The 23,120-nt window shown below is 44.6% G+C and overlaps 8 protein-coding genes across 8 annotated transcripts; 4 read left to right on the top strand and 4 right to left on the bottom strand.

The window, feature by feature from the left end:
* Positions 1–859: 859 nt before the first annotated feature.
* V865_006025 (uncharacterized protein) lies at positions 860–1,564 on the bottom strand (the record flags this gene model as incomplete). The annotated part of the gene is made up of 2 exons (XM_066229788.1): positions 860–1,149; positions 1,213–1,564. The coding sequence occupies 2 exons, from the start codon at positions 1,562–1,564 to the stop codon at positions 860–862; spliced, it is 642 nt and encodes a 213-aa protein (XP_066085885.1).
* An 838-nt stretch (positions 1,565–2,402) lies between these two features.
* V865_006024 (uncharacterized protein) lies at positions 2,403–4,848 on the top strand (the record flags this gene model as incomplete). Its single annotated transcript, XM_066229787.1, has 10 exons — positions 2,403–2,571; positions 2,654–2,905; positions 2,983–3,091; positions 3,185–3,286; positions 3,343–3,491; positions 3,560–3,622; positions 3,705–3,837; positions 3,902–4,073; positions 4,208–4,233; positions 4,311–4,848. The coding sequence occupies 10 exons, from the start codon at positions 2,403–2,405 to the stop codon at positions 4,846–4,848; spliced, it is 1,713 nt and encodes a 570-aa protein (XP_066085884.1).
* Positions 4,849–5,163: 315 nt separating this feature from the next.
* Positions 5,164–7,545, bottom strand: V865_006023 (uncharacterized protein; the record flags this gene model as incomplete). The annotated part of the gene is made up of 11 exons (XM_066229786.1): positions 5,164–5,409; positions 5,485–5,509; positions 5,578–5,790; positions 5,874–5,946; positions 6,033–6,102; positions 6,166–6,198; positions 6,265–6,651; positions 6,760–6,965; positions 7,029–7,044; positions 7,114–7,201; positions 7,268–7,545. 11 exons carry the CDS (start codon positions 7,543–7,545, stop codon positions 5,164–5,166), a joined length of 1,635 nt encoding a protein of 544 aa, XP_066085883.1.
* A 1,156-nt stretch (positions 7,546–8,701) lies between these two features.
* Positions 8,702–12,392, top strand: V865_006022 (uncharacterized protein; the record flags this gene model as incomplete). The annotated part of the gene is made up of 11 exons (XM_066229785.1): positions 8,702–9,076; positions 9,142–9,189; positions 9,257–9,349; positions 9,412–10,943; positions 11,010–11,170; positions 11,247–11,374; positions 11,432–11,497; positions 11,555–11,722; positions 11,781–12,038; positions 12,104–12,234; positions 12,302–12,392. The coding sequence occupies 11 exons, from the start codon at positions 8,702–8,704 to the stop codon at positions 12,390–12,392; spliced, it is 3,051 nt and encodes a 1,016-aa protein (XP_066085882.1).
* A 593-nt stretch (positions 12,393–12,985) lies between these two features.
* V865_006021 (uncharacterized protein) lies at positions 12,986–18,233 on the top strand (the record flags this gene model as incomplete). The annotated part of the gene is made up of 20 exons (XM_066229784.1): positions 12,986–13,502; positions 13,570–13,677; positions 13,760–13,856; positions 13,921–13,991; positions 14,054–14,377; positions 14,456–14,701; positions 14,762–15,275; positions 15,347–15,673; positions 15,724–15,885; positions 15,954–16,086; positions 16,143–16,217; positions 16,273–16,435; positions 16,500–16,697; positions 16,772–16,896; positions 16,949–17,094; positions 17,161–17,398; positions 17,481–17,685; positions 17,738–17,874; positions 17,955–18,047; positions 18,117–18,233. The coding sequence occupies 20 exons, from the start codon at positions 12,986–12,988 to the stop codon at positions 18,231–18,233; spliced, it is 3,996 nt and encodes a 1,331-aa protein (XP_066085881.1).
* Positions 18,234–18,446: 213 nt separating this feature from the next.
* V865_006020 (uncharacterized protein) lies at positions 18,447–19,682 on the bottom strand (the record flags this gene model as incomplete). The annotated part of the gene is made up of 5 exons (XM_066229783.1): positions 18,447–18,653; positions 18,718–18,994; positions 19,072–19,139; positions 19,202–19,345; positions 19,482–19,682. The coding sequence occupies 5 exons, from the start codon at positions 19,680–19,682 to the stop codon at positions 18,447–18,449; spliced, it is 897 nt and encodes a 298-aa protein (XP_066085880.1).
* A 251-nt stretch (positions 19,683–19,933) lies between these two features.
* On the bottom strand, positions 19,934–21,318 carry V865_006019 (uncharacterized protein; the record flags this gene model as incomplete). Its single annotated transcript, XM_066229782.1, has 3 exons — positions 19,934–20,078; positions 20,148–20,378; positions 20,441–21,318. The coding sequence occupies 3 exons, from the start codon at positions 21,316–21,318 to the stop codon at positions 19,934–19,936; spliced, it is 1,254 nt and encodes a 417-aa protein (XP_066085879.1).
* Positions 21,319–21,979: 661 nt separating this feature from the next.
* Positions 21,980–23,027, top strand: V865_006018 (uncharacterized protein; the record flags this gene model as incomplete). Its single annotated transcript, XM_066229781.1, has 2 exons — positions 21,980–22,395; positions 22,478–23,027. The coding sequence occupies 2 exons, from the start codon at positions 21,980–21,982 to the stop codon at positions 23,025–23,027; spliced, it is 966 nt and encodes a 321-aa protein (XP_066085878.1).
* Positions 23,028–23,120: the final 93 nt, after the last annotated feature.

Here is a 23,120-nt window from a genome sequence, read left to right as displayed (position 1 = left end):
ACTATAGAATTCTGTTCCTCTATAAATTTACGCGATCACCGAGCTACTGTTACTGGGCGGAACAAATCAAACCATTCCCTATACTTATACCTACTGAACTACCAATATCATTCACTATCACTCCCTGGTACGAATCCGGAATACTTCCATCGTCTTCGTCCTGCTATTTGAGATTGACATTCGACTGCATACATGCGGAATATAGATATCTGGCCATCTCCCTCGTACCAATCTCGGTCGACCACGTCGCCCAATGTATTGGCATAGTGATCTTTGCGCCTAGTTCCTGGTGTAAGGTAATGGCGTCAGAGGGTGAACAGTGGATAGCAGACGTTGTAAGTTGAGCATCAAATTTAATGAATGGGAATAAAGATTGCAGGTATGGTAGCACTGATCCGTGGGCTATAGGAAGGAGAGCTAGGTCGGGTGAACCATATCGATTTCTTATTACTGGGATACAAATCGCAAAGCTAATCAGTCATCATCCCTTATATGCGATAAATTCACAGCTGATTTGTACTATAGTAATGTACTCACATTGAAAAGCAGGACAAGTCGGACCATCAACAATAGACTTGTAACCCGTATCACCCCCAAAGAATCATTTCCATTTTTGATTATTTGGCATGTTATATTCGATCCACCAAGTACACCAAAGTGTCTTGTTTTTGCCAAACACTTTCCGACCGGAATTATGCTGTGCGGGACAGCAAACGACCTTAAGCGTATCATTCACACTCTTATTGGTACTTGAACAAGCGACAGTATGGCATAGTGTACTGGGTGTGACAGGAGATACATAAGACATAGGAGGAAATGGGACTTCATCGATATGCTGCTCCTCTTTGACAGGAGAGAGTCACAGAGCTTGACCTTCTTCTTCACTTAAGGGCGACTGACTCTTGATAGTCGATGATGCCGACATGTATACTGTTCTTGCAACCTTCAAACCTGGCAATGTAGCTTGAGAGTCCGGGCTGTTTAAGAACAAGGAAAGGACATCTTCGTCCCACCAGTTCATCTCTTTCACATCATTTGAGCCAATTCCGAATTTGGTCAATAACACTCTTAAACCCTGCGGTACGAAATACTGAGCGGCCGGATGTCGCTTCTGAACCGACTTGATCGATAATTCATCAAGATGGTCATCTTCATTATCGAGTGATTAGCAGATGCCGATGATGCTAGAATTGTATTATAAATTTGGCTCACAGTGATCATGCGAAATGAACACCACATCTACTCGTGGCAAATCTTCTACTCTACAGGGAGCTTCGATCCTCCTCTTGAGGCCTAGAAAACTAGCAGGCGAACATCTCTCGGAGAAGACGGGATCGAGCAAAATACCTCTCCATTCTCTCCCTTCAGCAGGGATGGCATGCGGCAAGAGAAGGTATACGCTTGCATGTCCTATCCATATGATCTTTGAACCATCACTGATTTGAGGCGGGGATGGAGGGAAATCTATCTTTTGCCTGATAAGTATGCGCTCGTTGGTCTCGGGTGGGAATTTGAGGCGTTGGGATAACGAAGAGAGCTTTTCAATGGCTGAGAGAACCTCCATCGGTTGGCATATCGTGGCATGATAGTCTCAGTACTATTAATGGTTGGACTATCGACCGACGATGGAGGAAAAGCCCTTTATTACATAAATGATAGGAAAACGATATACTGAAACCCTCCTTTCGCATCTAGCACTCGAGATATGATTTCGGATCATTACCAAACAGGTGAGGAGGTGGCAAAGAAGGGATATGTAAGAGGTAAATGACGAAGTGTACGAGTATCGAAACTTCGTTGTCAGTCAGCCCATCCTTTCATTTGTCTATAGAATTTGAAGTACAGTGACCGGATAGCACGAAAATCAGATCAGAGGTATATCACCGTTGATGGACATGTAAATTCGAACTGGTACATGATCGACCTATGACAAGGCGCAGAGCAGGCGAATCCCTCTAGGCCATGTATCGTGGTTGATGCTACTCACAGTCAACCACAATAACCCATGGGCCATGACGAAGATTGACAGGTCAAAATATGAAACTTGTGAAACTTGCGGGGATACTGCATGATACAGTACTGAGGGTCATGGTTTCCTTTGCGATAAGAAATACTGCTTGAGCTACTAAAGGAGGGCTATCAATCTTGGTGTTATCTGACGTATATTCTACTGGATCTCATTGTCAAAGGATCTGGGAAGAACGGACTGTCGAGTCGAGCAGCATCTCCGGAAAGTATATATATATATATATATCTAACCTCCTCAACAGATCGAGTTGTGAGTCACCCTGTCCCAACACAGAAAACCCTTATCTACAGTATACACACCCCCACACCCACACCCACACACATTCGCACAGAAACCTCGCCAATTCACCAATTAGTTTATCCCCGAACTCGCTATGATCTCCACCATTCCAGCCCTTCTAGGGGGTGGTACCCTGACTTCTTTATCTACTAATACCAGACTCGATGATAATCTATATCTTGCTATTCGTATGGCATTGATCGGTCTACTGGCAGCGGCTGTGAGACAATTATTCTCTAGTACCAAGTCTCGGCTGTATGATGGTAAGCCTATTCCCGCATTTAGTCAAGAAGGCTGTTCCGTAATCACTACAGTACTCACTGTGGTCGTCAAATATGTGAACAGCTATCTTCCCTACAGCCCATATCACGTACTCGGACCCAGCATTCGAATGGATAATGTCGTACCTCGCTCAATCCCCCGAGGCTCAACGTCAAATCAAGTCTTTCCGATTGATCACTGCTGATGCAAGACAATCCAAGCGAGATGACGCTGACAGACTCAGAACGTCTACTAAGAAATCTGAAGGTTTAAGTGTAGCTAGGAAAGACGCTACGTTCGTTGATGATGTAGTAGGACAGATCTCACCTGTTAACGGTAAGTTGAACTACATGTCGACAGCACCTTTTGCCACGTTGATTGGCAGAGCAGATATCTAATGTATGTCCATGCAGAACAAGCGATCTTTATCAATCACAATGGTACTTATCTCTGGATCACGAGGAAATCTAAAGGTTATGCCAATTATGATCCGATTGACAAGGAGGAACATCTTGAGATAACGTAAGTTCAATTACCAATCCATACTTGTCCTTCATTGGGTTCAGGCAGAAACCCTACCTGGGTGCAAATTTACTGACTGTTCACAAATTTTAGTGGCCTCTCGGTCCAACCTGAAAGTATCAAGCAATTCATCATCGATGCTCATGCTATGTTCTTCAAGAAAGCCGATAACGAGTTACTCATTTTCAATGTCTCGTATGTATCCTATGTTCCATCCTCTGAGAATACGTTTTTGATTTATCCATGACCAGCCCTTACACTGGGAATTGGATTGACCCGATCCATCGACCTTCGAGATCATGGTCATCTGTCATTCTATCTGAATCAGACAAAGCGCCACTTTTGAAGGATGTCAAGAATTTCTTATCTGAAGAGGAAAAAGACTGGTATGGTGCTAGAGGTACGTGCTCTTCATTCTTTGAGATGTGTTATCTTGGTGCCTGCTGAATCTCCTCATGTTTGCGTAAGGTATTCCACATAGAAGAGGTTATTTACTTCATGGGCGACCAGGTTCAGGCAAGACCACACTTGGTGAGTTATTTCGTAAAAACTCAGGTCCTATAAATCACGTCACTGAAGTTGATTAGTGCTGATTGCCATAGAACTTTTATAGCCACTGCAATCGCTTCTCAGCTTGGTCTAGACATCTACATCGTCAACCCAGCCGCGAGAGGTATGGACGATGGGAAGCTCAATAAGGCATTCCGAAATTGTCCGCCACAAAATATGATCCTCATCGAAGACATGTAAGTAAATTTCTCACTCATTTCAGCCATCATAACTCATTGCCAATGCGCGTCGTCTCCATAGAGATTGTGTCATGCCACCCCGACCTAAACGAGAAGACTCCGAAGACGATGACGAAGACGATGCCTTCGGTGATAAAGATGTTGGTGCTGCTGATCCGGGGAAATATGGACTGGCAAGGTCTACTGTGACTCTGTCCGGGTTGTTAATTGCTATTGATGGTGTTTCAAGTCAGGTGAGCGAGATTTCATCTCTACGGTTGATATTGCATTGGAGAAAATCACCATGACACCTCTACTCAGAAGAATGGAAATTTATCAGCTAATAGTGATCAGAGCTGACTTCGATTGTCTCGATTTTGTCAAATAGGAAGACTGCATCTTATTCGCCACTACGTAGGTTATCATTCCTGATTGGTGACAGACCCTATCGATGATTTATCATGCTGATACTTGATCCGAAATGGCAATAGTAATCACCCTGACCGACTCGATTCCGCTCTTTCTCGACCAGGTCGATTCGACGTTCAACTCTCCTTTAAGGACGCCACGTTCGATCAAGCCAAAGCTTTATTTAAGCATTTCTTCCCTTTATCCGACTTCAGCAACGCCCCTAAATCTGAAAATACGATCGATGATGAGAAGGTGGCTGAAGATGAGGGTGTGATCAGGTCAGAAGAAGAACTTGATGAACTTGCTCATCGCTTCGCTCAAGGTATATTCCACCCAACTCCACCTGAGCGTGACGCAGAAGACGATAAAGTGGAAGTTGAAGTGGAATTTGGACTTTCCATGGCTGCTTTACAAGGATTCTTACTTACTCATAAGAAGACTCTTCGATCGGCTGCTTGCAAAGCCCAAGAGTGGTCCAATGGGTTGAGGAAGGAGCACGAAGATAGGGAGAGGAAGAAGTTGGCTAAAAGAGCTGAGAGGGAGAAATCCAAGGAATTGAAGGTGAATGGTTCTGCCACTCCTGAGAACGAGAAAGCCAAGGAGGAGAGTAAGGGCTGATATTGATGGCTCGTACGCGAATACGTTTGATGTAGTCTGAACATTCGAGAAGTACACTTATAGGGATGAACGTAAGATGCATAGTATGAAACCTGCACAGTACTTGACATGGCAATTGCTAAATTGCATACATGCTCGTGACATAGTTGTTTCGTCATCCATTGTAATACTGTATGATATTATAAAAAACTAAATTGATATTTTACCTTGAATCCGTATAGTATATCCCAAAAACATAGTGAATTGTCCTTAAACGAGATACAATGAAGAAAATGACTTTCCAATGTAAAATGCTACAATATGCAGTATATTGTTCTATGCTTGATTTTTCGCGTTTTCCCCATTTCCATTTTCATTGACATCCGATGTCACTGGATTATCTGAGCGTGACGATTGATCACGTCCCTCTCCATCCTTCTTCTCATCAGAAGTATCGGAATTGGAAGGATGTTTATCTACGCTTTTAACGTGTTTACGCCATGACCTGGTCACCAGGAACCATAGGAGTATATCCGCGATGGTGAATGCCAGAGTGAATGGTTGGAGGATCCAGACGCCGTACTATATAAATCCGAAAAGGCAGATCAGCAAGACCTGTGTATAAAAGGTCGAAAAGAGAGATGAAATTGAACATACCCTTTCCGAGATAGCACCAACCATACTACAAGAACATCATCAGTCTAATTCTACCAATTCTGTACCAATTCTGTACGGTGAGCGGAGACTCACAATGGCATGATTGCACTTCCAGCCTGACCCAAACTAGCTATCCAACCGATTGTACCTCCTTGTAATTCCCCAGGTAAGATCTCCACAACGACGTTCATGACTATTGGATACATCGGTCCTAGAAATACACCAACAAGCGAAAAACAGATTGCGTTGCCGACGATGGAGTGAGTGAACCAGATGATAATTGTAAGGACGAGAGTGATCAGCGAGCTATATTTTTACATATAGGACATGATCAGTAAAGAAGCTATATGTCAGAGGCAACGTAAGAGAGTGATGTCAGTACAACGTACTATAGGTAGATTGACATGTGGTTACCTATTCGCTTGGTTACAGGTATAAGGACTACTCTGCCTACGGTCAAACCTACAGTAATACCCATTTATCAGATCAGCGATAGGCCCTTTCTTTGACTCCAAGGTACATTTGTGTGGAAAGTCGAGAGCGCTCACCTCCAAAGTATCCAGAAGATACATAACCTGAATTATCATCACCACCCCTCTCGTCTATGAGGAATGATGTCTAACATCACTCTCTTTGTCAGTTGATGGAAAGATCGACGACTTTGGTGCCTAGGAAGCTTACAGCCCATCCTCCTATGGTGACCTCTATACCGACCTGGACAATCGGACGATCAGATTGATTTGATCTTCCATAAAAGGCATGATGATTTGATTCACTCACATAGATTAACATGTAGAAAGCCATATAGTGTACCACCGGAGTCTTCAAGATCTGCTTCATCTTACCACCACTCCCCTCATTCTCTTTACTGGCAGGATCGTTGCCCGTGGTCGTACCATCCTTATTCATTCTTACTTCCAGCTGTCTCTTCCCTACAACCTGATTATCTGTCCTTCCTCTGAACACCACGACCAAAGCTAGTACCGTGACCAGGGCCAGTCCCAACGATACGGCGAAATAGTAGTAAACGTGATTGGGAACGTGCTGTACAAAAGCTGTCGATACGAATGGCGAGACGGTCGCGCCGAAGCCGTACATCGCGTGCATGAGGAACATCTTGGTAGAACTGTTTTCGAGACGAGTCACGAGTGAGTTGACTTGGGCGTCCTGGCATCAGTCCACAGGTGATTAGCAAGGTGGGTGATGGTCCCTGCTGATGCAAGGAAGGGCGAGTGTGATGTGCAGAGAACATGCAATCAGGTAGCAGTCACTCACCTGTAATCCCAATCCGAACCCATTGAAGATATAAGCAATCACGAATAATGGAAAAGGAGATCCCCAACAGATCAGTACATATGCTAGACCCTGCATCGCAGCACCGAAGGGAGCTGCTATACCGAATCCGAATGCGTCTGAAATGAACACATTGGTTATGCCTGATGTCATGAATCCAGCGAAGTTCGCGAGCCATATCGTGGAGACTGCATAGTGGTATCAGTGCTGTCTCCGATGTATGGACGATCAACCCTGAAGTGCTGACTTACTAACGAGATAGTTGACCTATATTTCATATGCAGTATATAGTAAGATACGCTCATTAACGATTAAGGTATTAGATGACAGACTTACAGAATAGTACGTCTGTAGAGATGGCAATAAAGGTCCTTGACTTGCATCATTCCAGCCTGCTAAGAACATCACCAAAAACAACACCGCTCTAGAAAGACATCATTTCGATCAATACATATTGTTCTCCTTAACCCAGATACAGAATTGTACTCACAACATCACTCCCACCATCCTCTTTGAAGGTAAAGATTTCTCCTCTCTCAAGAATCTAAAGACATAATGACTTTTGGATTCTCTGCTTTCCACACCAGCCGTATCTTTCCTCTCCTCATGATTATCTATCCTGGACTGGGAACGCGCTATCATACCAACACCTGTTGAAATGGTGGGTTCGACAGGTTCTTGAGGTACATAGTCCTGTATGTCGGAGAGATGTCGTAGGGAATGTGAACGATGAGATCGTATAGACGGGCGAGAGATAGTACGTTCCATTGTTTTTCAGATGTTCTGCCAAAAGGAATGGCAAGAAGTGCTGGATCGAAGGTTTGTCGAGTGTAAGATCGAGCTGGGGATTAACGTCGAGTAGCTTGAATCTTTATACACTTTTGTGGTCCTGCTAATCGGCTAGAATATGAGATCACGATTCACACTATATACAAGCTTTACAGTACTTCTAATTCGCCGTTAACCTAATCCTATCCTGCCTAGGCATCGCTCGCGCACTAAGATCCTCAGTAGTATATACACATTGATTTTTTATATTTCGCCATGCTAACTCAGAAGAATGTAAGTTACTCGAGTAGTCGGTTTATTAGTCGGTTGTTTGGGAGCACCTGCTTCTCCACAAAGTTCGCGAAAGTGGGGATTGCGTGAGACCGAAGTTTAGCCGAAGTTCGTCAGATTAACAGGTCTCGAAGAATATCTCGATTCTTGGTTTTTCCATGTGAACAGCCAAATTGTGCTCTTGCTGATAGGGTTATTAACTCATCTTCCTAGCCCAGATGGTATCCTCGATCGTACAAAGAAGACATTCTCGCATACACTCATTCATATCAAATCCACAGATTGATTTGATCGCCAAAGGACCCCTATCAATACCGCTATCAATATTATGCTTCTTCCGACGACTACTTGGATACATATGTTCTTGGTCGAACGTCACAAGGTATACCATGTCAGCGTCGGACGATCCATGCTGGTCTCTAGGATAAGTTGATGTATGGGTACTCAAGGATTGAGAGGTTTCGAATGATCTAGTTGCAGAAGGGGGATATCGAGGCGTTCTCATCATGTTATCTATCGACTCAGGCGCACGGATCACCCAGTACACCCACCCTCCTTTGGCATAAGTTAGATACACAAACACACACTTGGATATCAGGAACAAGCTACTCGTAATGATTGACTGACTTTTTCCATTCCTCGCGTCATGCTGACGCTTTCATCTTCCTTCTCTACTTACTCACTCGCTCCAGTATCGTATCAACAGTTGACGTCACCTCTCTCTCTCATATACTTGTCAACTGACTCACACTACTACCTATATATACCCACCCTTGACCTCTCTCTTCCTCCCTCGTCAATCCTCTTTTCCTGCTCTCGTCCCCTTTCACTGTCTCTATACCCTTCAAGACGGTGCACTCTCGACATGCCAACGCGAGCCGGCCAACCACCTCCGCCATGCTCTTCTCTACCTTCCCAAGGAACAATCCACATTCCTGATGTACTCGACGTGCTCATGCAGCCGATCAGACGGGACAAACGACATCTCGATTGGGATGGAGAAGCGTTTCCCATCCCAGACGAGATGATCATCAAGAATTGGGATCTACCTCAAGGATATACTAGAGAGAGCTGGGCTGATTGGGAGCCTGAGAATCCTTTCATCGCTGAACGTCATTATGATCACGATCCGCTGGCGCCTAATGAAGGTTATGGACAGGATGAGATGGAGGGTATTTTTGGTAGGATGGCGGAAAGAAAGATGGCAGAGGAGGACGAAGGGCATATCGTGGAAGCACCTGTGAGTTGAGCTGTTCTGCTGATGTACGCGATAACTGTCGTAGACCACTAATCATGCTTCTCCAGTCAACCGATCCCTCGACTGATCTGTCCGTGGAGAAAGGAATACCGGAAGTGAGTTACCTTCCAAATGTTTTGTATCCTTCCTCTTAGCCAAAATGACTGACGTCGGTTCATGAAGTCCACCACACCCCGACTCATAACCTCGACGACTGAGATTCACATTGCCAACACCCTTCTTTCGCCAAGTGGTGGACAGCTTGTTCCCAATAAAGTGAGTATACCAGACGCTCCTATTTATACACGTTATCGTCTGCTGATACGCGATGGGTTCAGCTCTCAGTTCCAACAACAGTATCAGCCAAGTCTGGGCAACCTTCAAAGACCGTTTCATACGACTCGACCGCGGCAAGTCGCGACCGACTTGTATCATCACAAGGTGCTTCAACTCAAGCTGAAGATTCATCAGCTCTCGATCGGGTAGAGGAAATTGCGCAAGACAGTACTAATGATCAACTCGAGGAGGACGCTATCAACGAATACATCGATCTCGATCCTGATTCAGCTGGGCTCTCAGACGCTGTCGAATATGTCTCATCGGATTCGCTTTCTGCGCCAAGAGTATCCCGCACTACCGCAACCAATTTTATTCCACAACAGCCCAACTCTACAAGTAAGGAGGACGGACTTCGAGAAGATCACAAAAGCCAATCAGATAATGGACTGGGCTCTCCTACTCCAGTCGGAAAAGCAATATCAACCCCTACAATATCTCCAGATCATTCCGATACCCATGCGACTCAAATCACCCAAGAAGTCTTGCTTCCTGCTCTCGAGATCGAAGTAGAAGCTGTCACGAAACCGTCTATGGAGAACGTCGACTCTCCCGCGACTTCCTCCACTCCTTCATCTCCCAGATCACCTCATTTGGTGACACCCGGTACAGATACTCGAGTCTCTCAAGGCAGAGAGGAAGGTATTCAAGTTCTCGAACGTCCCCTTCAGTCTTCTCTCACGGACGAATCAGATATGGACATACCGCAAATTGTCCAGCCACGCATCAAGGCCAATACAGTCACCACTGACCATCATATTGTTCAGATGCCTTCAACTCCCTCAGTCTCTCAACCCTCGGAATCCTCACCCTTATCCACCTATGCTACGGACCCCTCTCATTTTCCTAGAGACAGCCGATCTACTAATTCATCCTCTCTTTCCCAATCGTACGACAGCACCGAGGATGAAACGATAATCTCCAGCGTTCCTCGAGTCCCTGCTTCTTCTAATGACATTGATCAATCACCAAACAATCTTATTCCGCCTGATCTTACCCTTGAGTCATCACAAAGATCTGAATTCTCAGGCTTGGAAAGGGATTCAGCAAGTGGCGTACCATTACCTGCTACAAATGACATTCATAATATAATCGACAACTTGCCCTTGTCGGAGTCTGATCCTCTCGATAACATGGCAGGTACAAGTATCTCAGAAGATCCCAAGCACGGCGTGGGCGCTCTCGCCACATGCCAAGAGACCCGCAAGACGACAGATGCCAATACGTCCTCAATCTCGGAGCAAGATACGTCGAAAGACGACAAAATGGAGGTACTGATGTTCATTGCCGGTCAGAAGAAATCTGACAATTCTAATGGACATGACGATGGTCCGATCCTTATTGATATCGATTCCGAATCGCCTGACAACGACGACCATTCAAAAGCACCAGCATCATCTGAAATGGGCCATGAGAAATCACATGAAGAACAAGGATTGATCGAAATGGAGATACCTGAAAGCCCAATGACCATTGCTGAGCTGAAGAAAGGCGATGAAGAAGAAGAAGGGTTTGATGAAGACAAAGAGCACGAGTAAGTAAAAATGTTGTCGTTACGATATCTACATGGTACATAAGCTAATAGTGAGTTGACCCAAAGGTCGATCTCGGAATCCTGCGATATCGAGTTAACTTCCAACGCGAACGTCGCCGAAATTATCGATGTCGACATGACTCAAGACAATATACCGGCAGAAGCTACTTTTATTGAGGAAGATCAACAACCTGAATCTACCATATCGAAGCCAAAAGGCAAGCCAGGTAGAAAGCCAAAGATGATGCCTTCGCCCGATCCAATATACACAGCCTCCTCAGACAAGAGGAAGTATTTTCGCAGAGTTACCACCGCAACAGCTTCACCTAGAGGAAGGGGATCGACAGGATCCTCAAAAAATCAAGCGTGGTCCTGGTAGACCACCCATGAAGCACTTGAAAGGTCAGAACGAAGATACCTTGGATGCAGATGTGAGTAAGGATGTTATGCATAATTCGGAGCTGGTATGTAAGCTGACATCCAGATAGGCATGTGAAGAGAAGCCGGGCAAAAGTAGGATGCTGACAACTTCCAAGCCTACCACGATAAGAATGGTGAGCACGAGCTTGTATTCATCTATTGAGAATTTCACGCGCCGATACCGAATATAGCCCTCTACCTCAACTTCTCGAGGGCGATCGAAGACCATGTTTACCAGGACCCAACCCACACAGACAGCTATTGACAGACCGAAGAGAGGACGTAAAGGTAAAGCTAATGCTCTATACTCTATGCAAGATGAAGAGACAGTGGTTGTGGATACAGACGCCCCTACTGAGGTAAGTACTCGACGTGCTTGATATTTAGAAGGAACTCTCTTACACTCAAAGCCTTTAGCTCGAAAGCAAGCGTCTTCCATCGAGTTCGTCGCCTGTTCAACAGCCTCCTATACGACGAGCCGCTCAAAATGCCAACGCAGCTTTCAAAATCCAAGATGGTGATAGAGAAGTCAGACCAAAGATCAAACCCGTCCAAAAAAGGAAACAACCCCTCCCCCTTGATCCCTCAAAATCGGACTCGGATAGTCTCTCACAACGACACATATCCAAAAAGGTATGTAAAGGAGAAACGCTCAAACGTTGGACATTAGTCGAGGTGAGTTCGTCCCCAAAACTATCACCTGATCAATTTGCTGACACACACTCCTTATGAGCATGTAGGACGCCTGCCTCCTTCGATGCTGGGATGGAAAATCAGTGTTATCTCCTGCAATCATCTCGCAAGCTTGCGATGCATTACTCGATCCTGCTGTAGAATCGTTGGGGAGAACCCATGAAGCGGTCAAATATCGGTAGGTTCATGCTCAACCGTATCTTGATCCAACTTGATATTTTCTGAGAACATATGTGCTCCCGCAGATTGCGACAGGTTTACAAGAATCCAGATTTTCTCGAACGCGCTAAAGCCTTCAACGAGAGAAAACCAAGTGCTTCGGCAATGATCGAGTAAGGCGAAAAGGAAGGGAATGGAACATCCGACATCCTCGAAATCTCTAGCAATATAGATGACCTCATATCTCTCCTCGCATTCCAGCCATAAATATATGTGTAAAGTACAATATTATTCCATCAAGTCCGCCTTTCGTTCCAAGATACCCATCATTCATCATTTTACCCAGTATCATATCAGCATCGAGTCGAGTCACTTATGCCTTAGGTTGTATATATATCTAATAGAATGAATATTCTTAATCCATGTACTCATGCAGCACCATGTTCATAACAACTACAGGTCAAATCTCAAGTTGACACCACTGCGATGGATGGGCCAGTGCCACTAGAGAAGGGCGTATCACGTGACTTGAGCCTTACACGGTAGAAGGTAGAATCAGAAGATGAAAGGCTGAATGAAGCTGAAAATGAACACATACGAGTACCAACATCACATCATACCCCACCCTCGTCAATCCACAATCCATGGATACATACGACTTCCTTCCCCATTCCTGTATAATCTCACGAATATACCCATAGGAGAGGAAGAAACCTTGTGATCAGCAAAAATTAGGAAAGAAGGAAAGAACATCGCGTTCCATCTCCAAAATGTTAACTTCCCTCCCTTCCTTCTCGCGGTTGAACCAACTTGCTGGACCTGATCCTCAACAGCAACAGCAACAGCAATATCAACAGCAACATCAGATACAAGGATACCCAGGACAAGGACAACAACCTTTGTATCCTCAATTACCAGGTTTACCAAACCAAACTCAAATACAACAGTATGGATATCAACCTTCTTCTTTACCTCTTCAACCCTACACTGTACCATCCGGACCATCTTATATCCCTCCTTCGAATGCCATTGGACCATACAACCCACAGTCAAATTCATTATATGTCCAACAGCAACAACAGGCAAACGGGTATAGATACCCTGTACCTACTTCTGGGATACAATCTTCTCAGACTCAATTATCACCTCAACCTTTAGAAAGCGTAGGGAAAGATGAAGATCCCATATATGGACCGCTGGGTAGGGCGAGAAGTAAGATTGATAGAGCCTTGACGGGAGATAATGAGATCAGTACGGATCTGGCGGATGGAATCAATCATCCTTTACGTGAGTGGACTCAGATCAAGATGAAGGATGGATGAACATGAGCTGATGTCGTATCTGGTCGCTGTAGAATCCTCTGAACCATATATACATCCACCAAGTAACGCAGCGGCCTTCAAACCTGCTAAAGTGACTAAGAGAACACCTTTACCAGATGCTTTGCACCAAGAGTTGAACTGTGAGTCCAATCGTTCAACTTTGTTACATGTTGCAACAGGTATAACTGGATGTACACGGCTGATACTCCGTGGAACTCCTAGACAAACATCTGACCGCTAAAATGGGTCTGTTTGAGGATATAGAGAGAGCTTGGTTCACTGTGGATAATAAGTTGTTTTTATGGGATTACAGTGATGGGTAAGTCTCAAAAAGACTACTCGGTCATCCCGGATATAAGCTAATAGGCGTTGCTGGTACATAGACGCGACTTCAGCAGATATGATGAACAGAACGATACCATCCAAGCTGTCGGACTAGTCAGAGCTAGAAAAGGTGAGCTAGCATCTAATCTCCCGGATATATTAGCTCATGCTGATACTTTTTGATTCATTCAGACGTGTTTGTCGATGAGATTACCCATGTCTTGATAATCTGTACTTCGTCCAAAACGACCTTACTTGGTTTGTCCAGACCACCCAATTCTCGGGAGATTAGTCTGTACGCTACCAATCTATCGGTCGAGACTCCAACAGCAATGATAGATATCAAAGGTACTGCAGCTGGTCGAATCTTCATGTTAGGTGCAAACAAAGATGTATACGAATTAGATTATTCATCAGATAGTTCATGGTTCTTTGGAAGTTCGACTAAAGTAGGATTGCATAATAGAAGTAGTGGTAGTTTGGCGAATTGGACACCCGGCTTCTTGGCTTCTAAGAGTGAGTCATTCACTGATAAGAGGCACACTTTCAATCGTGATAAGAGGCACAGCTCATAGGTTTTCTTGTACTGCATAGCGAAAGAAGGTATCGAATCTTTCGCTCTGGATAGCCAACAAGGACGATTGTACACCTTACACACTGCCGGTGAAATTGAATTCATCGATGTTTCTGGTACTAATTACCAGAGCAGGGCTAGGTATACCAAATTGAAACACGATTTGAACAGGAATCAACAAAATGGGAATATCACTGTAGCATCTCTAGCCGTTGTCGGAGGTCATGAGAGTAAGCGAGCCTGTTTGGTTGCTATAGCTTCCAACGGTGAGTGATTGGACCATTTTGTTCTGCTCATAAAGTAGACTGAACGAGTTGATTCTGTAGGATATCGAGTCTATTTCTCCTCTTCACCTTCATTCTGGCCAATCTGTTTTCGAGCTCCTATCCCATCGCAAGCTAATCTTCCCGTATCCTCTCAATCATTTTATTCGTCTGGTACATTCATTTCTGTCCAGCATGATAATACAGCGCCAATGCCTCAAACCCAGTTATCCATCGCGGTGCCTCATTGCGGCAGACAATCGTCTCTAAGGGAAAATTTAGAATCATATGAGTCCCCCGCATTCCAAGAATGGACAACGACCGAAATCATCCCTAGTCAAGTATGGACCATTGTCGAACTTCCTCTTACCAACCCCGCATTCTCCCCGCCAAGCTTGACAAATCCAAATGGTATTGCACTTTCCGCATTGCCAAGACAGGCTACCACCCAATCTAGGGAGTTCTTGGTGTTGGCGACAAGTGGTTTGTTCTCGATCAGTCAGCCTAGACCTATCGATATGTTAAGGGATGATCTGGATCTGGAGAAAGACGCAGCTATAAATACCGTCCGATTGCAGTGAGTTCAGCTTCCGTATGCACTGCGAATTTGAGCGGAGAATGCTGATATCTGGGTATGTTCTCATAAAGATTCGGTAAATCCCAATTAGCTGCTATGTCATTACAGCTGGGGGCTACGAACGATCTCAAAGCAGTTGATTTGGCTTCTTCAATTTCAACCATACTGATTACTTCGGGCGAACCCACAATCAAGGATGGTGCAGGTGGAAAGAATATCACGTATTCTGGAAGACACGATGGTCTGGCTTTGATTATCGCAAGATACCTCAGACCCATTTGGAATGTGAAAGTCACTGTACCTGCTGGTGTACCTGGACGACAAATTTTGGCTGTCACTGAAGCTACTTTGTTAGCTGTTCAAGGGAGATTGGAGAAATTGAGAAGATATCTTGACGAGTAAGCTACTCGGTCTTCTTCCATCGACATGTAGCTGATTAATTGAGTAGACATCCCTTCCAGCGGTACCAAGCTGAAGGTGACGCTAAGATCGCATGGGATCAGGAAGATATGTCAATCCATGGCTTGGAAGTATTGTTGAAACAGGCCGTAGAAGCTATTTCATTTGTACTGCTGCTATCGGATTACAAGATATCAGATATCATCCTTCGGTGAGTCTGCAGTGCAATGTCCGCATTAGTGAGACGCTAAAACCAATGACCACTTCATCACTCATCAGAACCGATCCTCAAACACAGCAGACGTTGTCCAACTTGACTTTCCAAGGTCTCTTGACCAGTCTTGACGGAAAGGATGTAGCTAGGAAGTTGGTCACTGCTTTGATCGAGCAGCAGATTGGTCAAGAATTAGGTGTGAATTTAGATCCCTGAACAAGCCTCACGATAGTATCACTGACGATCTATGGCAGATCGATACCCTGAGCGAAATCTTACAGCAACGATGTGGGACCTTCTGTCAACCTGGAGATGTAGTCATGTACAAGGTACGTTGAGTGCTGCTTTGCTCTCTTATTTTCTAGCTGACACCCGATTATGTAGGCTGAAGAATCCATGCGACGCGCGGAGGGTGCCCGAGATTTCGGAGAGAAGAACGAATCTCTTGCTGAATCGTTACGTTTGTTCACGAGGACGGCTGGATCGATACCTATTCCTAGACTACAGGAGGTCTCCAAGCGGTATAGAAATATGCAGTATACAGTTGGTGAGTATTTCCAGCTTGATCTCTGTTGGCGTCCATATGTGATAAATGCTGATTTTGTGGACAGGTGCAATCGAATTGCCGTTGAAGACTGCTGTCGAACTTGATCCAAACGATAAAGCTGTAGATTACGTACGCGATGGTGAACATCCTGCTGATCCTCGTAAAGCATTGTTCGAAGCCAGAAAACAATGTTATGAGATGGTCATAGAAGCTTTGGGGATGTTTGATGAGTTGTTGGATAAAGCTACTGCACAGGGGAATGGTATGTTTCTCAGCTGGACTATTACCAGTTTCCTGTATTGTGCGGTCACGCTGACGCACCTTGAACGTGGTTAGCTGCGAGCGCGACTCAGAAACGAGACGAAGCCTATGCACTCGCCATTGCATCTGATGACGAGTTGTTCCATTTCTATCTGTATGACTGGCATGTCGAACGCGGATTACAAGAACAACTGTTGGAGGTAAGCTAAACACTACCCATTTTGGTACACAAAGCTGACATTCACATCATAGTTTGATACACCTTACATCGAACAATACCTGAAACTCACCATCAACAATGTGGAAGATCGACGAGACCTGCTATGGAAGTTTTATGCCAGACGAGAAGATTATCTACCTGCTGCAGAAGCTTTGTCAAGTCTTGCCACTCGACCCAGGTCAGTTTTTTCCTCTACATAGACCATTCATAGTGGGATCGAACTGACTTATCAATCCGTCTGTAGTCCAATGGTATTGCACGATCGACTGTATTACCTCGCTCAAGCTTTGACTTCTGCCAAATCAGCTGCCTCTCTCGGATCGGAAGATGTAGAGTTTACATCCAGATTACAAGAACAGATCGATGTTGCTCAAGTTCAAATGGAAGTTGCCCGTGCGGTCGAAACTCACCCTGATATGAGTGCAGATGAGAAGAATGACGTTTTGGCTAAACTCAATACAGATTTATTACAGCTTGATGAAGTGAGTATGCGGTGTTTCCCTTAGCTAAACCATATGTTGTGGCCCTACTTATGTAGCTGACTAATCATGTGATCGTTTGTAGTTATATCAAAATTTCGCTCGACCTCTAAGGTTGTACGAACCTATCCTGTTGATTCTCAAAACCGCGGATACCAGGATAGACGACGTCTGCGAAGCTGTTTGGAGACAGTTGATTGGTTCTTATAGATTGGCTGGGAATGTAGCGATGTCTGATGCGATTGTTGGATTGACCAGGAGATATTTCCCTTCGGAAGCTGCTCCATTAGGTGAGTGTCAAGTGAATCCCGTATGAAGTGATGGCTGACGGAATGAAAATAGATATTCTGGTACCTGTCGTATACGCTGAGGCTCAGGGTTGTCAAGGGGGACAGGCAGGATGGGCATCATCTGCCTTGCTTGAGGGTGGTGTACCGTTGAGAGATTTATGGGAGGCTGCCGTGGGATTGTATGAGAATGTGAGTGCGGATTTGAGCCTTCTGCGGATGACACTGAGTAGTGTAGAGCATGTTTACTGATGTATTGGTTCTGCTCTTAGTCCGACGACGATGAGAGGGATTACTACGCTGAAGAAGTATCGGTGATCGCTTCGAGGTGGATACACAAGAAAGATGAGATCCCAGCTGCAGAGGTGAGTGATTAATCTATTTGATCGACCTATTGCATCAGAACTGATTGTTGAGGTTTCATGATGTGTCAGGTGGAGAGATTCGCATCTGCATATTTGTTACGGACGAACGGAGCTCCAATGAATGAAGCAAAGAGAGATACGAGGGATAGACTGACGGCTGCTAAACAGGCTGCTGTGAGGTATTGAGGGGAAATACAATATGATATAACGATAAAAGACAAAAGCATGGAATATTTCATAGATCTGTCTAGGTAATGTGAAGATACAAGAATGCATGATTGGTTTACATTCACATTGCGATTGTGATTTTGCTACTTATTCTCATATGACAACCAAGTCTATGATGTACAGTGCTCTCAAATAAATGCTCACAGGGTAGATTGATCACCTGTAGCTGAATTATCTACTACCATAACACCATCCAACTCCACTTAATACAAGTCCACAAACGAAATTCACCCCAGAATTGGATAGAACGTTGATTCCATATCCAATCTTCTTGACATCTTCGTCTGTGATTGATTTTCTCGATGAATCAGTTAGGATTTGATTAGTAGACATTGAGAAGTAAGTTGGTTGTAGGAATGCACCGAGTATCGAATCGAGCTGTCACACCGCGCAGGCATGAGCGATTATTATGGCACAACGTATCTATTTGAGGTGGACTTACCAAACTCCCCGCTAGACCCAGCCCCGCTCCGACCCCTACCAACTCCCATATCCATCCCAACTCATTCCTCGATACAGGATTCTCCACCAGAAGATCCAGACCCATGATGAGACCTATCATTCCTCCACCTAACACTGACATACCGATACCCAAAGGTGAGATCGCACCGTTCGTTCCTTTTGGTACCGCTCTCAAGGTGGGTAAGTAGATGGGTTGGTTGGTCGATAAGATACCTAATTCCGAGGCGAGAGTGTCGGCTAGGATCGTTGCATTTAGGCTAATCAAGCAATCGTCTCAGTATATATTCACTCGTATGTATAAAGAATGTATAGGGTTATGGTGGTGTGGACATACCCTAGTGAAGTGTATACTAATGGTCGAGCGAGAGGATGAAGAGCGAGTATGACAGATGATTTGTCTAGCTGTACTTGCCATATGTCAGCCTCAGCGTTCATATGTTGTAAGGATGAGAGTCTACGCTTACCTGAGAAGCAGGTCCGAATCTATATAACAAAGCAGCTAATAAGCCAGGAAGAGAGTTCGACAACACCTGTATCCAATTTCGGTTCCCACTTGGTTTCAAGGGATCAGGTCCATCTTCAAGTTTAGCTTTTACGTCGACTTTGACCTAAGAAAGTCGGCAGTACAGTCAGTCAGTATACAAGTTTGAGTACCATCAAGACATGTGAATGAATATGGAAGTGTACATCAGAAGTTTAAGAGATACAACTCTAGAAAGCGAGGACCGTATGAATGCTACTCACCTTTGTTGCCCTACTTCCAATGAGATACATCCCAATCATAGTTACCCCAAATACCTTTATGGGATTCGCAAGATGTCCATACCCCACCAACCAAGCTGCAATAGCTCCGTCTAACGATAATGACCCTTTACGATATCCATGTAGACCTAAGGCTGTCGCTATGAGGGCTGCTGAATGGTATAATGGTGGGAGTGATGACATCGTACTAGCTTTCTCTGTAGGAAAACGATGGATGTGCTTCTGATGTATCCACCTGTTTTTGAGTAGAAGGTGGTAGACGATGCTTGATGGAAAGTGATGATGGCTCAACGTGCAGATGTAGCTAAGAGCGATCTCGGAATGCGGTGCCCCTCTGTTTACCTAAACCTCGATTGCTCACGGCTCAGCATGAAAGTACAGTTATATGTCTTACAAAATCGAATTTGACCAAGCATATGATTGTTGCATATAAATCAGAAGGTGGAGATACCTTCGCTCAGTTTCCTATTATGTTCCACAATCCAATCATCTAGCGGTACTTCATGTGCAGCTTGCAGTTCCGCCAAGAATGCTGCTGGATCGGCCAATCGTGAGGTATAGCTTGATGGGATGTCCTCACTGTCCAAAAACACAGCATCAGCACTCGGTATGACAAGCACAGTGAACGAGATGCATTTTTAGACTTACTTGGCGATATCCTCGTCCCTCTCCCAGCCGATGCTGACCCTCACTACTACGTATTCACTCATCAAACTAGCAACATCATCTTCGTTCTTGAGGGATTTCCGACAAGATCGACGGAAACTGACCAATCTGAATGTCATATCCCTTTTATTCATTAAGATGTGTCGGAAATCTATATCACGGTGAAGTACGCCACGGAAATGTAATCGCTCGTATGCTGAATACAGCCTATGTCTGTGGAGGTCATCAACAGGCTAGTCCTTGGCGTTGTAAAATTGCGATAAGAATACACTCACTTCCGTTCTTCTTCCGCCAGACGCGGTTCTCCACCCGTAGGTTGTTCGATGTATTCCAACATTATCGCAATGTGTTCACCATCCGGGACCGAATGGTACATCCCATAATATCGTGGGACCACTTCACCTTGCAGATCAGCGAGTGGACCCAAGTACGTGTCTTCCTCTTTAAGGGCTTCTTTGACTACTTGTTCATCAGGAACATAGTCGTCGAATTCGGGGTTGTTGCAAGGATAATCGGGTAGATATACGAGCTTGACAACGACTTCGCCATATTGAGAGTGCTTTCCTAGCCAGAAATCCCACAGATAGCCTGGCCTTAGGTACTTGATCACCCTCAGGCTTTGCATAGCCGACACCGGCGCTGATTGGACGATTGACGGGGGTGGTGGTTTGCTACCTAGCATCGACTCGACCATTCCGACGAGCTGGAATGGTAATTGCTGTGAGATGGATTCCACGACATCAGGCACCTTGGAGATGTCTAATGGTGCGTCTTTGGAAGGGTCTGAGGTGTCTAATTCCGGTACAGGATGCAGGACTTTCCCTAGGAAGGTGCTTTGAGACGGTGAAGAAGTTTCGGACGCTGCTTGATCTGCTACATTACTAAGTTGAAATTGGGAAAGTCGACGGGTAGATTGGTGAGCATGAACGGGTCTGCTTACACTAGAGTCATCCTTGAATGACCCTAGAGGCGTATCGAGCCTGGTCGAAGTTGTTGATCGCTTCGTCGAATGTGTCAACGTGGGTGTTGATTGAGCTGATGATCGTCCGATGGTTTGAAAGGATGATTCTGGGTGGCGAAAGAATTGGAGACCGCTGGCTAATTGACTTCTACCCTCTCGGGCTACGCTTGTACTGCACTCTACTGCGAACATATCTCTGAAGTTTGCGGTATTTTGCGTTATGATCACTAAGAGACAGGATGATAGCCTTGCTTCTACAATATTATAGCCGTTATATGAATGGATGATGTAAAGCATAGTGTAGGAGTTGAAGCAATCACCGTGTCCCTACGTCAATGTCACTCGAGATCATGTGATCATGAGTTGCTCTCAAGGTTCGGTAGATGTAGATCAGATTTGATGCATAACTCATACGCACGCGCACACGCTTTACCTCCTTTGATTGATGTCGCACGAAATACAGCTACTTGTTTCAAAGGTCCTCGGGGTCATGCACCGCTATATCACCGAGTTGTTGCATGCGAATGCAAATGTGAATGTACGGGATGAGTAAGTACCGTACGTAGAGTACGGAAGTGAGTTGCAAATTGTACATAGAGTACGTATTCTCTTTCACTCCGTGGCGATGAACTTTGAATATCTGCCACATTATTGTTATGCTGTAATCGAGGATCGATGATGGTCTGTGCATTTCAAGGGATCTGTCTCCTGATGGGTCTGTGCACTGCGCATGTGTGTTTATTTCCTTTGTGTCCGAGTACCGAGTGTTCACTGAGCATGAGTACGTATGAGAATGATAATGAAAAGAATTCATTCATATGTATAAGATATCAACAAACTAGACCAATCTAAAATGTCAAAATTGTTCGATCGTATACGGCATATCACCACTCACCCAATACTAAAACACACCATCCTATTAACCCTAATCATATTCAGTCTAGTCTTCATCCACCTTATAGGTATTTTCCCTTCTCGTACTATACGATCCCTACGTCCTCCCATCGAGTCGCCATCACATGATATAGCAATCTTACAGTACTTTCCATCTATCGAGCGGGCGCAATATGACTGGCAAAAGGAAGGGAGGAGTATACGATCGTATTCTGAAGGATCACTTAGGAAGTACTGTGAAGCTAGGGGATATAGGTATGTTAGATGTATGGCTGGACATTTATCACCTGAAATGGGAAGGGATGAAGGTTTGGTAGTCTTGAAGAATGCTTTGGAGATATTGGAGAGGGTTGATGGTAGGGGAAAGTGGTTATTGTAAGTTCATAGGTTGCATCGTGGATCAATTTGTGTGGCTGAAGCTGAAAGTGATGTATGTTTCTGGTTCTTTGGATGTTAGATTGATCTCCCCACAGAGTGTGATCCTTAATCCTTTAATTCCCCTTCATTCCTACTTACCACCGATATCCAGGCAAGAACCACTGATCATCTCGTCAGACCTGAAGGATAGTACGTTAATACTGAAGATCAATGACGAAACATTAGAGATCATTTTGGAAGTGATCCAATTAACGAAATTTGAGCAAGATAGGAGCGATAGATCATTCCGAGAGTTACTATTAGAATACATCAACCTGAATGAGGATCTCAGGAGGAGAGTTCACTCAATACCTCAAGAATGGCTCGATTCGTCAGAGCTACCTGTGATAAACCCTACGAATCATACACAAATACCATTAATTTATCAATTCCCAAAGAACTTCATAGACGATGAGTCTAAACAACAGATGCAGGACGTACTGGCGATACCTAAGAGGATATACAATCAAGTTGTGAACTACGAGAAAGACATGTTGAGGTTTTATGGTAAATTAGTCAATGGGTTGAATGATCAAGAGGTAAAAGGTGAAACACAGAAAATCGGTGAAAGCTGGTGGAATAGGATCTGACAAAACTGTATAAATGTATATATCTTACAACCCTGTCTGTTCGATATTGTCGGATCTGTGGATACATGTACTATATTATATTCTACTTGTTAC

The sequence above is a fragment of the Kwoniella europaea genome, chromosome 1 (genome assembly GCF_036810445.1).
Source record: "Kwoniella europaea PYCC6329 chromosome 1, complete sequence".
Classification (NCBI taxonomy): domain Eukaryota; kingdom Fungi; phylum Basidiomycota; class Tremellomycetes; order Tremellales; family Cryptococcaceae; genus Kwoniella; species Kwoniella europaea.
Note: the sequence above shows the minus strand (reverse complement) of the source record. Positions and strands in the feature narration are given on the sequence as shown.